At 42.4% G+C, this 16,336-nt stretch overlaps 1 protein-coding gene across 1 annotated transcript in view; it reads left to right on the top strand.

Moving 5' to 3' along the window:
• TRABD2B (TraB domain containing 2B) overlaps positions 1–15,070 on the top strand; it is a 258,325-nt gene extending 243,255 nt beyond the window's left edge. Inside the window, exon 7 of the mRNA XM_058030443.1 lies at positions 14,848–15,070. Within this exon, the coding sequence (XP_057886426.1) occupies positions 14,848–15,070 (223 nt within the window). The remainder of the gene's footprint in view (positions 1–14,847) is intronic.
• The last annotated feature ends 1,266 nt before the right edge of the window (positions 15,071–16,336 follow it).

Here is a 16,336-nt window from a genome sequence, read left to right as displayed (position 1 = left end):
AGATGAATGCAATAACATCACAAATATCAATTTATTTTGGAAGAAGCAGTTGGTTTAAGGGGAAAAAATGTATAGCAGTGATGGATGAAGGGAGACAATATGTAATAAACTACACTGAGTTTGCCTGTACAGAGTGTACCTTATCAGTTTGGATGGAATTTAAGCACTTAGCCTGTTATCCTTTCTTTCAAGACAATGCAGTGATGGAAAACAGAACTCTGTCAACTCAGACAAACTTTTAATTCCACTTAACTGCATCTGAAAGGTAAATTTCAGTAAATTAATCCAAATTGCTTCCTTTTCACAACACATGGTGCTGAAATACAGTACTTAACTTCATTAAAGAAAAGACTGCTTTTATTTAGAGGAGACCTAGACACCTTTGAAGTCTAACAGGTAAATTGTGGTCAGATGATTTCCCTCCATATGGTAGCTTTGAGCTTGAAATTTCCATCACTGGGGCCTTGTTTGTTTAAATTACCCTGTCTGCCTCCCTGGTCAGGACACTGCTCGGGGAGTGCCTCCTGATGCTCATGGGGAGGGGGATCACTGCTCCTCCAGCCTGTGCAGCCAAGGAAGCAGCATCACCTTTGCATTTATTTGCCCTGTGTTCAGCCAGGGATGAGGACACAGCTTCAGGACTTCTCTGTCTTGCAGGGCATGGCATGCAGATATCTACAGTCAGCAGAAGAACTTCAGGGTTTGTCAGTTTGGGTGCAAGAGCTTTCTGTGATATGGAGTGGTTCCAAAATACTTCCTGGGCAAATAATCTCTCCTGGTTCTTTTGTGGAAGGTGAACCTTTATATCTTGAACTGGCCTAAATTCTGCTCTTGGTTTGCCCAATTTTTTTGAACCCTGGTAGATATACAGTGTCCAGAAAAAGACATTTTGGGCAGTTCAGCAGTGCATCAGTTGGTCTTTCTTCCTCCCAGCCCTGCCTACCTCTCTCAGACATGCCGTCTTGCATCCTCTGCTCCTGGTGAGCGGAGAGCCAAATGAGGGAACACAGCATGTTCCCCTCCTTAGTTTTTTCCTGTTTCTATTTGATCCTCCTTTAAGGTGAGCAGATGGCTCAATGCCTCCTTTAAACAAGCACTGGCTCTGGCAGTTCTGTCATCATGCCCTTTGCACAGCCCCAGGTACACGAGCCCTCCAGTGAAAGTAAAACAGGAGCGTGGTGTAACTCAGCACAGTAACAACAAGAGGTAAATCTCCCGACTGTAACAAATGATATGGTGATGACATATCCTCCCTCCCTGGATAGTTTTTATTGAGGCTTCTTGGATTATCAGGTTGGTCAGAGTGCACAGAATATATTAATTAAAGCTGTGGAACCTGGCCTCAGCACACAGCTCTCTAATGCATCTCAGTAACGACGGGAAGTCCTGACATTCATGTCCAAACCTGCAGCATCTCTGTGCTAATAGACCTTCCCTGTCAGCTGGCTGTGACTGATAACTTCTTTCCCCTTGTAAAGTCAAAGAGTTCATTTGTTATCCTCCAGATGGGGCTGAAAAGATGTGCAGCCTCACTTTTACCTGCTAAACACATGAAATATCCATGTGTTTCACTTTGTTCTGTTGTTCTTAATAATGTGCTGCCACTGTGGGATGAGACTAACATGGATAAAATTAGAGAAAAACAAGCAAAAGTCTTACATGTTTGCTTTCACTATTACTTAAATGTCTCAGCTTCAGTATGACCAATTCATATGAAGCAGTATGCAAATGGTGTTTTAATGAAAGCTATAAATACCTGAAAGTAAAATCATTAAAGAACACAGAAGTCTTTTGGAAACATAATTTGTGTATAGATTTCAGTTTTGTTTCATTAAACTAAATTATCTATTGGTAATGCATTAGGTATTTTATTTTAGTGAAATTTAAATCCATCATGAATATTAAATCCATATTTCTGAAGGCGAACAAGTAACAAAATTGGAGCACACAAGTTAGGATTTTTGAACAATGAGGTATTTTTCAGCAATGGCTATCCAAGAGCACTTTCTGTTCTTTCCTCCTCAATGCTGATTAAGATTTAAAATACAATGCAAGATGTTTTATGGAGCCCATGAAGAGCTTTCTTTTCCTTTCTTGTTTTCTACTTCTCATTTGAGCTGTGCTGAGTAAAGACAGTCTGTAATATCTATTCATATCTGTCCCAGCTTGATGTATTTCTGACTGGGGCTGGACACAGCCTTACAACTGCTAACTTTGTTAAACTGCCTAAGATCTGTTTGATGCAGCACAAACAAAATGTTTTCTTAGGATTTCTTAGGATTCAAGAAGCAGCAGTGGCTGAGTTTAGATGATCTCTTCCCCTGTGATCCCCCCTTGTTGTACTGTTTCTCACCCAGTGCAGCCTCGTTTCCTCATCCACTGCCAGGGCTTCTACCCCCTGTTATCTTTTCAGTTCCATCTTGCTCCATCTCCTGCTTAAATATTCTCTTTCTCCAGTGCTCTTTCTACCTGTCTTTCTAAACTCTGGCTGCACTTGCTTGTATGGGCCCTGGAGAAGGGATTAGCAAGGGACCCCTCCTGCATCTCCATCTGCTGCACTCACCTCCACCTCTCTGAGCTCGCTTTGCAGGAGGCTGTGATCACACAAACACTGCCCTTTGCTCTTCACTCCATCCATGCCAATTAAAGTGGAGTATTTTGGAGCCTGCAGCCTTCAGCAGAATCTCTGAGATGGGGACATGTGTCGCTTGCATCTCATATATCCTTGTCACCTGTCATTAATGCAGACTGCAGGAAGTGGGAGGCAGAGCTGGGCATCCTCTCCTTCATTTTGTGACCAGGAGGTGCATCTCCTCCACATTACTTCATCTTTGCTTTTCCTACCATTTTCATATAGGTGTATGTGTGTCCAGCTGTACTGCAGACTGGACAGACAGCATGGAATCCATTCTTTGCTAAATTCATGGATATCATAAAGCAATCTAGGCTCTTTCTGCTGATGTTTTCCCTTCTCTTGACAACTTGGCAGCCTTGTGGGCAGCCTCTGTGGCAGTGGCCAGTGCCAAGAACGTTGGGGTGAACCGTGGTCTAGACACCTACAATAATAAGTCATTAGCAAAACCTTTATGCTTATGCATTGGATCAGTTTTATATTTCTCATTTGGCACTAAGCTGAAGAAAAGGTGCCTGTGGTTATAAATGTAGGATCACATTTCTTTTACCTGTAGTTTGTTTTAATGTTAGTATTGAGCTACTGTGGTCAAATAGGTTAGACTTTGTTTAAAGTCTTGAGATTCCCATCCACAACTACTCAGTCATAAAAACAAGGCTTCAGGATTAGATTTGTAGTACAAAGTGTCTCCTGTAGAGCAAGGCAGAAAAGGAGCTTATTTCACTGGAAGAGTTAACACTAAGTGAGTTTGACTGTATTCTGTGTTATTGCAAGACTTTTTCCCCAGCTATTTTTAGCCTGTTCCAGCAGTGTGTATCCCACTGTGGTCTGCTATGCATGAGCTTTGCTGTGAGTTTTGCAAACACTTGTATTTCTGTGTTGTGAGAACAGAGCATGTGTGTGTTATTGGAGCATGTGTTCTGAAAGGAAGGGCAGGCCATGCATGTGATCCATGCACGTTTCTGTTGTTGCCTGTGAATAACCATGTACAGCAAATAGGCTCTGGAAGAAAGCTTGTTAGCAGATGTCGTCATGGCCCTTCCAATTTATAAATATCAGCCTTGACATTTATATTTTCCATGTCCAGGGCTTTCACTAGCCAGATGTTCTGAGCATTGGCTTCTTGGAGTCTTTAACAATGACTCCTCATGGCATATTATCTATTGCACACACACATACACAAATAAAAGTGATCTGGCTCTTATCAAACAGATAACATGGGAAAATGCACTCAGTACCCTCAGGTAATTCCTCTAAACCTGAGCTGCATTTTAACACAGCTCTACAAAACTCTTTATATTCACTCAGCTGAAAAATAAGTTGTCTGATTTAACAGGCAGAGAAAATGCAATACCCAGTAGCACATTTACCCTGCAGTTTAGGGTGGGTGAGGAGTGTGGTTTGTGTTAACTCAAGGCTGACTGCAGTTGCAGACACTAAAAAGTGCTGAATGGGCTCGTGCCCAGGCTGAGTTGGGTTCCTCAAACACATGAATGGGTAGTAAAGCACCTGCACTCCCTGTGTTGCAATTCTGGATACAGAGGTTTTTCCTTTGGCAAGGAAAGAAAATGCCAGAATAAACCAGCTCAAATGCCACAACCCCAAGTTGGAATTTTCTATTTGAGTGCCCTGCATATCTAGCAGTATCTAAGCCCTGAAAATTGCAAATCTGCTGTTCCTCTTAGCAAAGATATAAAATCCATAAAATACAAAGAAATTCATCTTCCAGTGAGTTACTGTAAAGAAAGAGAAATGTCTTTAAAATTCAGTGGAATTTAATGTTTTTAAAATTCAGTGTTGTGTGCAAACACACAACACTGTCAGTGCTAGCCCAGAGGAAAAAGGTAAGGGATACGGGATTTATTTCTAATTCTGCTATTCCCCTTCTGACTAGTGAATTTCATGGCCTGGAAAATGAAGTGAGGAAAAGTATGACAGGGAGTAAGGCCACATTACTGTTGTGGTGGGCAGCTGCTTTATAGGAGGGGTTTAACCACAGTTATATTGTGGTATCTAATAAGACAGATTCATTGTGGAGTGAATCAGGAGGAAACTGGATTCCCTTACACTCCCAGGACCATGGGGTGCACTGCAGGCTGGAAACCCAGCAGGATCCCAAAGGGCAGCTTTGGTCTAAGTCCAGTTACTCACTGGGATGAAGGAGAAGTAGGATTTATTTGAATTCATATGGTTTCAATGCTGTAAAAGCCGGGTTCCTGCAATTATGAAAATGCCAGGCCAAATTCAGATTTCACTCAGATCCTTTTCACAATTCCTGAATAACTTAACTGAACAAAGTGAGCTTTATACCTGGGGCCTGAGCCCAGGCTGAGGGAGACAAGTTTAGTGCCTGGCGTCTGCTGGGTGCCAGGGATGCCTCATGTGGCAGAACCATGGAGAGACATGCTGCACACCACGCTCTCAGAAGCTCAGATCTGCAGAGACACCTCAGGGTCTGGGCTATGACGCCTGGCTGGGAGGGGTTTTCAGTCCTTCCAGCCCTACAGACCAGCAATCAGCTTTTTATGAGCCACTGATGGCATCTCCAGGCTTTCAGTGGCTTTGGAAGTGCTTGAGGAGAAGGGGTTTGTGCTGTGACTGCTGTCACTGTATTTGCTTTGCCAGCAGCAGGAGGAACCCAAACCTTGTGGCCAATGCAGCACTTCAATGTGCCTGGTAGATGTGCTCTGTGAACCTTTTTTTTATTTTATATGTGAGTCTAAGAGGCCAGTGCTTCTATTCAGGGGTACAAGCTTGAATTCGATAGTGCTCCAAATAACAGGTTCAAAGATCTGACCCAACCTTGATTATTCTCACTAAGAGAGACACTGGAAAAATACAAGCAGAGAGCAAGAAAATGAGCCCAGTGAATTAGAAAGAAAAATGTGATACAGACTAAGCAAAGAGAAAAACTGTTATGTAGAGATGGAAAAAGAACGAGAAGGAAAAAGAAAATTAAAATCAAGTGGAAAAACGCAGTATATTGGACATCCATTTAAGCTGGTTTATATTTTGGTTGTTCATTCTGCTCCTTAATACATTGCACAGACATCTCTATAGCTGAAATAATTTTATCTTAGAGAACAGTCTCCGAGAAAATACTTAATTTGACAGGATGTGTTAGGTATTTCCCCACTACCACCTATTCTAAATCATTTTAAAATCTGGAGGGGAAAGTCGATATCTTTTACAGTGTTTAACAAAAAAGTGACAGGGTCAAGTATATACATCTCTATGAATGTATGTGTTCCCCAAGCACATCTAAACATGCATGGTTAATTCTGTGCATCTGCAAAAAATATTTGAGCCATAGGGCCCACACAATGCCAAACAAACACTTGAGTACACAGAGGAAAGGGCAGAGCAAGTCATTCTGGTTCTAATTAATTGAAAAGCTGAGCCCGAGATGTAAAATATGGATTACAGTTTTGACGACCCCAAAAAAATAAATTCTTTTGCATGTGAGGCTGTGTTGGTGAGAGCAGGCAGTTTGCAAAATACAGACAAAAAACAGATATTTTGCTCATGCTTGGGATTTGGTTCAAAACCACCTGGTTGTAGCTCCATCAAATTAACTCCTTACGCGTTGTGTATCAACAGGTTGCCCAAAAATCTTCACTGGCAGGGTTTTTCCAATGCTAAGCCCATCTGTGTTTGTGCCCTTGATGTTTTTGCTTACTTTGGCTGCAATAATGCAGTCATTATCTGTTCAAGGAGCAGTGGAACAATGGTTATTTGAGCTGTGATGATGAGTGCTTTAATCACACACACAAATCAGGTACACAGCCAGATGTGTGCAGTGGGAGGGGGTGAGTTTGGGGATGGTTTGGAGCCTACATCCCTATTTAGACTATGGTGAGCACATCCTGGCTCAGATGTCACTGCAGAACTGGTGGAACAAAGGGCTCTGAGCTATCCCCTCTTAGCAAGGGCCTGGGTAAAACTGGGATGCATTATCCCAGCTCTGTGATTGCCTCATCCCACTGCAGAATCACAGGGGATATTCCTAGGATATTAGAGAATCATCAAAGCATTTCTCAGAAGGGCAAAGGAAAGAGCTAATGTTGTCATCTCCTGTCTCAGGACCACCCAGACACTACTACAAATCATGCATCTTCAGCTACAGTATCTTGAATACTCTTCACAGGGATTTTAAAGAATTTAATTTCTTTTTTTACCTCTTTTTTTTTTTTTAAGGATGACATGTAGTTTCCTGATGGGCTGGTTTTAATAAGGTCAAAATCTTTGTTGTTGCCATATCAGAGAGGAATATAACATCTTTTAGTCATTAGATGGGAATGGGGTAATTACTCAGAGGGTGTGCTTCAAAGGTTATTGGTTTTTACAACATTCTGTGTTTTTACACCATTCTGCAGTTGTCTGGAAAGGAGCAGCAGGCCTGATTCTGCCACAGCCACAGGTGTGGGTGCAGGATGTGTATTCACTGGGTTTTCCTAAAGGACTTTGGGGCAGGACATTGAGAAGGGCCATGCACAGTCTCCTCTGGGAGTGGGGAGGGCTAAATCTGACCATGAGGTGCAGGAATCCTTCCCACAAACTGGAAGTTCACCTCAGAAAAGGGCCCTTGGACTGTGCTGGAGTTGTTTCTCACCTGCTCATTCCCTGCCTGCTGGATGCATCCCCCTGCCCACTGTGTTCCCCAGCCCTCAGGCTGCACTGCTGTGACAGCAAACTCCCCTTTCCCTGTCTCTGATGCAGCAGACCCCACTGCCCCATCCACCCCTGTCCCCTCCCATCCCTGTCCCCTTCTCTGGCCCCACAGCAGATGATCCACTTTGCCTTAACGATGTGACCCACCTGTGGCTTTAGGATGCCCTTGCTCAGCCTCACTGCAGGTCAGTGTCTCTCCAGGGCTGAATTTGTCATCACAGAGATGTTTTGCAGGTGGCCTGAGCCATTGGGACCTGCAAATCAGAGCGAGAGCCTGCAAAACACTTCAGGTTGTGTTAATGCTGGTGGTGTCACACCAACGCTCCGAGGTCCTGACTCAGAGCAGAGCCAGGGGAGTCGTAGCACTAAAGTGATTTAACGAGGTTTTGATGGCTCCTCAGTGGGTGACTCGGGGATAAAAACCAAATCTCCTGGCTTCCAGCCCACAGCCCATGCTGAGAGGGGCCCAAAACTGCACCAGAGGAATCTGAGCTGCATCTCAGCATGCAGCCTCCTCCTGCTTACACCATCATGGCCCTCCTGGAGCCCCTGATCCGAGTGAGCCACCTTTTCCTCCTTCGTGTCAAACTCCAGAGCCAAGATCCCATGGAAGGGACAGCAGCTGCAGCCCTGCTCTGCCTGGTGTTGGGCAGCTGTACAGGACTGCAGAGGGGAGCTGTGTCCCACCAGCAGCTGCTTTTTGCACTGCAGAATCAGCAGTTTTCCTCTTCCCCACCCTGCTGTCCTGACCCAATTTGGGAACCCATCCCTACCAGTCAGATACCCCAGTGGGGCCAGAGCTTGGTTGGGATTCAGGAGACCTGAATTCCAGAGACAAAGATCTTTAGAAGCAGCTCATCTGAACAACCTTAGAGGCATATCTTTGTGGGGAAAGGATTGTCCTCTGAAGATGTCTTGTTCCTTATAAACTGAAGCAGGAATACAGCTGAATAGCTTTGGTTATAAGCCTGCATGACATAGCCACAATTAAGGACACCTTTTAAATCCTACTAAAGGCCAGTCAGCTGAAGGACTGCCTGTGGTTCTCTTTATGGCACATTTAAGTATTCCATCCTTGTGTGCAGTGTCCTGTTCCCCAGCTGCATTTCAGTACCTGGTGACAGAGTGGTTCATGATCGTGGCATGCTGCTCACAGCTTTCAGAGCCACTGCCTGGTGAAAATTGTGCTTCCCTTTCCATCTTTTCCCTTGGTATCCTGTTCTTTCTCCTTGAGATGAGCCATGGCAGATGTCCTAACAAGCAGAGGTGAGGGATTAGTCTTCTGCCAGGGTATTTGCTCTGCCCTTTGCCTCTGCACAGGAGGAAGGCTTACAGGAGCCTGCTTCAACAGGGAGAATTGCTCAGTGTCAGTCTCCAGAGGAGCCAGGGCACTGGAAAAAGGCAGGATCAGACCTTGACACTGCTCTCAGATGGAGATGGTTCCCACTTGAGTCTCATCAGGAGAGCTCAGATGGACAGTGAAGGGCTGTGGAAATGCTCCTGGGGCTGTTGCTGACCCCTCTGTCCATCACATGGCTGAGGCTGTGCTGCTCACAGGGAGGCTGGGTGCTTGCACGGTGGACATGGCCAGAGATCCAGGCTCCCAGTGACCCTGGGCTAACCAAAAAATAGCAGGGAGAAAGCTCTTCTTTGGCTCTTGCCAGATCTTCTCTGCTGGCCCCACACCAGTGTGTGATAGTGCTTACTCACTTAGCTAAGGCAATTTACTACACTACTGCAAATAAGCAGTGGCCTCCTCTGGACCAAAAACTGGATTCCCTAATCAGATCCAGGTTGGATTACCATTTTTTTTAATGAACTGAACCTTGTGAAAGTATGAGCCTCTTGGCCTTGGTCCCACAAAGAGCTTTAGGATGTGCTGAGTTGTAAGTATGTGAATACTAGTGCTGGAAGCTCTGGTATTTGCGTGCTCACAGTCCTGCTCATCTGGGACCACAGGGCTCAGCATCCTGCAGGATTTATACCTCAGGTTGCAAGAACAGTGTCTGTAAGGAAGGTAATGATGAAGAGAAAGATGGGGGGAACAGAGCCTGTGTTGATCTAAAGAATCCCTTCCAGAAACACATGAAATAATAATATGAACATTTTGGAAGATGGGGATTCCATGTTCCTTTTAAAAGGCTACTCTAGTTGTCTTCAAAGTTAAGTCCTTGTGACATTTTTCTAGTGAATTTTTTACTCCCCAAAATACTCTTGTTAACTCTTGGTTGAGCACTATTCTTTTTCTTCAAATGTGTGGTCAGACTTCTTGCCAGCCAGCTCATTTACAGACTGCAGCGGGTTGGTCCCAGCACTTTAAGCAGATGTATTTTTCAAATCTTGATGAATAAATTTTGGTGACATAAAGAGGCCTGCTTAGTTCCAAGAATAATTGTCTTCACTTGCAGAACATTATTTCTGATCACCAGAAAAATAATGTGATCAGTCCTTTCACATCTGTTCATTAAATAAAAAGGGGGAAAAAAAGTATGGCAAATTTTGTTTGAAAAGAAACAGGAAGCATATGCTTAATATCACTTAAGAAAACCCCTAGCCATCATAAGGTTAACATCAAATCACAAATGCAAAACAGTCATTATTGTATTTACTCAAAAATTTTCTTTCACTTTACTAGCTTTTTAGGTTTTCAATTGAAGCATGCCTTTTTCAGGTTTCAATCTAGCTTCTTTCATCAGATGCTATTGTAAGAAAGGCTGTCTGAGTCAACATTTGCTTACATTTATTAAAAATAGTTGTCTTGTGTTTACATAGCTCCTTTGATCCAGAAAAATCCCCAAACACTCTGTAAGTTATACTTGAAAGGGTTATTTCCTCCACCCTGAACAGAACCACGTTGGGCCCAAGGCATGGCAGCAGATTAAGAATGGATAGAAATATCACAATAATTGGGTTGGTCCTCACCCCCTCAGAGAACCAGCAGTTTTTCATGAGCTTCAGAACAGTTCCTGGGACCATAATGGTGGTTTGGACTTTGGGGGCAAAAAGCAGTGCCAATACTGTTTGTTCTCTTGGACATTGCCTGTTTTTCATGCACTTGGCAGATATAGAGGCAGTGGTACCTACTGCACCAAGCACAGGGCTGGTGGGATCTCACCCAGGCCTACTGTTTCCAGTTTGGAGCATCTCATTCCAGAGAAGACGTGGATCAGAGCCAGGGAAGAGCAGGGGAAAAGATAGAGGGAAAGCATTGAGGGCTTGAAAAGAAAGGTGAAGGGAATTGTTTGTTTAAAAAAGAGAAGGTTGAGGTGAAACATGGTTAAATTTTCAAAGTACATGAAAGGCTGCTGAGAAGGGAAAAGGAATAAACCTGTCCTGGGGAACAGGACGAGCCATGACCTCACACTGTAGCAAGGGAGATCTGGTCAAACATTAGGCAGTAATTCTGGGCATCAGAAATGGGGAAATGCTGGAATGGATGGCTGGACAGACTCTTGAATTGCAGTCATTATCACTGTTTTTTGAGACTGGATGACACAAATGTCAGGAGGGGTTTAGATCTTGTTCCTGTGTCTGGAGCAGATGGGCCAGAAAGACTCTTCTGGTCCTGACCTGTGTCCTTCTGCTGTGGTCAGATGAACCCTGCTTACATGGATGAGCCAAGTCATGCTAAAAATTAGTTTGTGAGCTCCCTTCAAAGTCCTCACAAGACAAACCAGAGCAGAAATTCTCTCAATGTGTTGCTGGTGTGTTTCTTTTATTTTTCAGCTTTAAAATGCTCCCAAACCATCAAGGTGCTTCAGCACATCCCCAGCTTGGAGGACTTGAATAATGTAATTGCATTCAGTGGAATCTGTGCACAAAGCATGTGCCTGAGGCCCCATTTTTGGGGAAAGTTTTACACATTCTAATGATAGTAAGACAATGTATGAGTAATGCACTGATTTGAAAAACTGCCCTATTATCTGATCAAAAGAACAAGCTCATGAATATGATACCGCAGGTCATTTGGCTAAAACCTACCTGGAGTCTTCCAAGTTTTTAAAACAATCCCATACACAGAAGCAAAAAAGAGAGGTATGAACAGCGGAGCCAGTGGTTGCCTGTTAACCACAGATCATGTGGAATGTTTTATTAAAGATATTTTATCAGACATACAAGGCTGAAATTCAGAATATCCTGGTCTGGCAAGAGAAGATGTGATAATAATTTAGATAATTATCCCACAGATCTCTGGTTCATTTTTATTATTCTCTATGTTCATTTCAGGAACGCTCAGATCCTCCCCAAGGAAGGTTTCTGGTTGGGTTCAGGGAACTCTGCTTCAACCTCAGGGAATGTCCGAGGGTCACTGAGATCCTACATGCACATGCAAACCTGCTCAGAGGGAGTTGCAGAAGTCATCTCCTGACATCAGGGCCACCTCTAAGATCAGGTTATAATCCAACCTGGCTGTCCAGGGCCCCTCTGTAATGCCCAGGAAGTGAAAGACCCTGAGCAAGAATAAGATTCCCCTTAGAGACCTGCACTGGAGTGAGGTGGACCAGCTTCTGGAAGGGTTTCTCTCCCCATTCACTACAGCTTAGTTAGAAACTGGGACCAGAGGTTTTACAAGGACTTATAGCATTTGCTAAAAGGAATAATTCTCTTTAAATATCTCTAAACAACCTTGGCAGTTAGCTAAAAGTACATTAAGAAAATGTTTTTTATGGATAAGCTGTGATTCATTTGCTATTAGCAAATGCTTTGTAGACGTTAGTGGAAACACACTGTTCTTCTCTTGTAAAGCACTCAAGGAGTTTTTGAAAACAAACAACCCCACCTAACAGTATTTATCTTAACAAGAATGCTTTCATACAAATGTAATTTCTTGAAAACAGAAAATAACCTCATTAACTAAGGAGAAGTGGTCAACAATTCTCAGGTCCTTGAATAAGGGAGAAAAGAAAATAGACAAAAACCAACCAATCAACAACAAACAAACATCAACCCCACACAAAACAAAATCTAAACACTTATGGAAGTTTACTAGAATGCAGAAACATCATGCAGAGACAAAAAACGTTGATTTAAGGCTGCTTTAGGAATCCCTTAGATGGAGCTGGCTGATGAGTGGGCTTTTGCAGGTTCCCTGGCCAGCCTGTGTGCACAGAACATCCCTGAGGAGTAGAAAGTTTGTGCAAGGGAAACTTTAATCTTACTGGAGGATCAAGCCCATAAAATGTGTCAAAAACAAGATACACCCAAACTGGAAGTCAGAATAGCATTTTGATTTTTTTTAATTAAAATTTAAATTTAATTAATTAAAATTTAATTAAAATCAGACCCTCCTTGTAGTTTAAAATTTAATTTAGGGCAAAATGTTGTAGTTCTGTAACATGGCAATCAGTATCAAAAGATGAGGACAAACACCTACCCATGCTTACCTTAGGGAAACCAGGTATAGGGGAAAAACCCAAGTTGTGATCCCACTGTCAATGCTGCCAGACCTGTGCACCACATCATCACTCAGCAGGATAAATGAGAGCTGGATCAGAAATTGAAGCTTGTCTGCATTTGTGTTGGATTACCCAGAGTGTACCTCTTTTTGTCAGAAGTTTGCTTTAATGCTGCTTTGTGTTCACTGTGGGGATGATGTTACTTACGTTACAGGAGCTTGGCCACACAGTTCCTAATCCAGTGCCATTCCTGCCAGGCAGATTGGAAACAGCAGCATTAGTTAATGGCAGATCAGCTCTTTGTGTTAAGTGACTGCAGCCATTCTGATGCAATATAGCAGAAACTCTAAAGCTGGGTGTCTTATATCATCACTTCAAGACATAAACCAACCACTCACCATGGGAATTCAGAGAACTTTCTCCAGCAAGCCTTGATTTCAGAGTTGTCTGTTCACAGCAGTTTGTTGCTCTGGAACAAGCACTGCTCCTCAGTGTCAGAATCCTGATACTGGTTAGAGGGATTATCTGCTCCCATGAAGCAATTCCTGTCTTTAATTGAAGACTGCCTTCTCTTTTTACTCTAATTCATTGCACATTAGTTAAATTCACTTCTAGCTGCAGAACCACTGTCCCACCCAGAAGCTGTGGTGACAGTATAAAGGATGAGGGAAGAAATGAAGTGACTTCTCCCAAAACTCAAGGGTGAAGTGTAATGTGCAGGGATTGTCCGTGGCATTTGATGTTGACCTCTTCAGGGTGGGCTCTGATCTTCTCAGTTTGTGATTGACTCAGCACATTTGAAGCATCTCAGCTAAAATCTATCTTAGTATTGCTTAGACAGAAAAAGACAAAAGCCTTTAGTCCTTCTAAATTCTGTTTTTGTGCAGGAATCTGAAGTAAGATGTTATTCCTTTCATCTGATATTATGCAAGACACAACCTTTTCCTTCCAAGGTCAAGATCCTGGATACTGTAGCTAAATATTTATAGGACTGCATAACTTCTTACCCCATTAAGAATTATATGAAGGTCATTTTCAGTGCCTCCAAATCCCCTTTATGCAAGATTTAGAGAATCTACAGGTATTAGTGTCACATCTTTTTTTTTTCAGGGGCCCTTGCCACTTTTCTCCTCACTTCTCAGCAGAATGTCTTGAGTTTAAGTCCAAAATCCACGCTGTGCAGTTTGCATGCTTGGTTGTGCTGCTCCCTGACAACTGGTGGATTATGGATCATCCAGTAATGGATGCAATGGGGGCATTTTATGAAATGAAGATTACAGCTTAAACTTCCAAATCAATCGTAAATGGACCTTTCTGACCTCCAGTGTCATGGGAGTCATGATGAATTCCAACCTGCAAATTCAAATCAAAGTACTAACTCAAGCTACAATCAATAAGCAATCACACTGCTATTGAGGCAAATCCACACTCAGGGAAACTTAACAGCAACTGAGTCTGGTTTTGGCTTTGTGATTTGATCCAAAATGGCTTAAAGCCAGGAAAAGAAATGAACCTGCTCACTCTCCCATGCTCAAGGTTATCAGTTGTGTAAGGGGATCCTGGGAAGCTCTTTAAGGCTTGTGAAACAGGGAAGGAATGTATTCTGGACCCTCCTGGTCACTCAGTATGTGCTCCACGGTGAGTAAGACATGTCACTGAGACATGGCAAATGTTCACACCTTTGGTGGGAAGAAAGGACATAAGAATCAGGTCATCCTGGGTCAGCACGAGGATACATTCAGCACCATTTCTGATATTGGCCTGTAATGAATGCTTGAAAATGGAGAGCAGTATGTCAGATACATTAAGAGCAGTCCCTCCTCTGGCTGTATTTTGTCAGCAGCCAGAAGCTGAGGGACATCCTGGATCAGAGCTGTTTCCACATCATCACAGTTATCAGTCTCTGGCACTCTCTTTGGTGTCTAATGTGTGCATAAAAAAAAAAAAAAAAAAAAAAAAAAAAAAAAAAAAAAATAATAATAATAATAATAATTATAATTATAATTATAATTATAATTATAATTATAATTATAATTATAATTATGATAATAGGAGTTGCCATTGTGGTTGCTACCACTTGGGATGACAGTTCACAGAGTAGAGATAAGGTTCTCCTGTTTAATTTCCTTCTCTTGTGTTTTCTTCCAGCACCACCACGTTGCCTTCCTATATCAGGATAACCAATGGCTACATCACAGTCAAGCCTCCCATCTGGATTTCCAACCAGCTGGATCAGAGGCCGCGTCCCCAGCGCCCGTCCCAGCCCCAGCCCACGAGCTCAGCCCCAGCCAGCCTCTCCTGGCCGTCAGTAACAGTTCCTCTCTGCATGGCCATGGCTTCCTTTCTCCTGAGCCTACTGCAGCCCTCCTGACCACATTACATCACAGGCAATCCCTTGGAATAGAGAGATAATTTATGAACAAATTGGAGTTTAAGACAACAGTTACAAGCTGGACTTTCTCAGTGACTCAGTAGTGCCTTCTAGCTGATTTTGTCTCTTTGCCCAGATACATTTTGAAACTCTAAAGCTTTATTGTAACACTGACTTACATCTTCTTTTTGTAGAAGGATCTTTATTTCCCATAGTGCTATGGGGTTTTGTAAAATATACATGTTCATATAAAGAAAAAAAAAAGAAAAAGAAAAATGTATTTATTCGACTGGTAAACTTATTTTTCTTGTTGTATATGTTAATAACATCCCTATTAATCAGTAGCGATGGTGAAACAGATAAATTAATATTTTCTATATGTTTTCTGACAACTCTGCAAACGTCTGAACTGACACCAAATGAATGCTTTCTTTGTTTCTTTAACCATTACATTTTACAGCAACTGTCCAATAAGTACATTTCTGCTGAACTTCTTTATTTTACTTCTTTTATCTCATTAGCATATCTTACACTGAATAAAGCAGATTCTGCTCTCTGGGGCCTGTGCCCTTTAGAAAAATAAGTTCATTCTTAACTCGTTAGCTGCCACAGTCTAAAATACCAGTTATTTTTACATGACACAGTAAGTCATTATTCAGGATAATCCTCTACATTCCCCCTGTTTTCTTTAACTAAACTATTTAACTTCTTCAGAAATTACCAGTTTCCTTCTTTGCCCTGAAATTAATTCACCAGCTAACACATATTAAAACACCCATTTCTTAATAAAAAATTGCTTTCAAAGTCTGGAATAATCCTACTTGGAATTATTTTCTTCTCTCCCTCATTTTATATAAATATAAGCCTACAAGTTTCTTGAGCAGAAATGAGAAGAGAGCTTGGTCTGTCTATGGGTTATAAAGATCTAGTGCCCTGTTAATCTATAGAACTCCTTTGTACCAGTTGTATTCATGCCCATGGACAACCTGGAGGCAAAAATCATCTACAAATTCCTCTTTCTCTTGCTACCATGAGCTGATAGAGCTGATATCTCTATGCTGAAATAATTATGTCTTGTCCAAAATCTGCTCAGCACCACAGGAACCAAACTAAACCCCCATGTTATGGAGACATGCAGAACAGTCTTACATTTTTAAACTATGGTACCTGACTTAGATGGAAAAGTTACAACACCTTACCCTCACTGAAAAATGTGCTCCCTCTCCAAACAGCTGTTGTTGAGGGATGAGATTTACAACATCTATG

Source organism: Melospiza georgiana, chromosome 9 (genome assembly GCF_028018845.1).
Source record: "Melospiza georgiana isolate bMelGeo1 chromosome 9, bMelGeo1.pri, whole genome shotgun sequence".
NCBI classification, from domain to species: Eukaryota; Metazoa; Chordata; class Aves; order Passeriformes; family Passerellidae; genus Melospiza; species Melospiza georgiana.
Note: the sequence above shows the minus strand (reverse complement) of the source record. Positions and strands in the feature narration are given on the sequence as shown.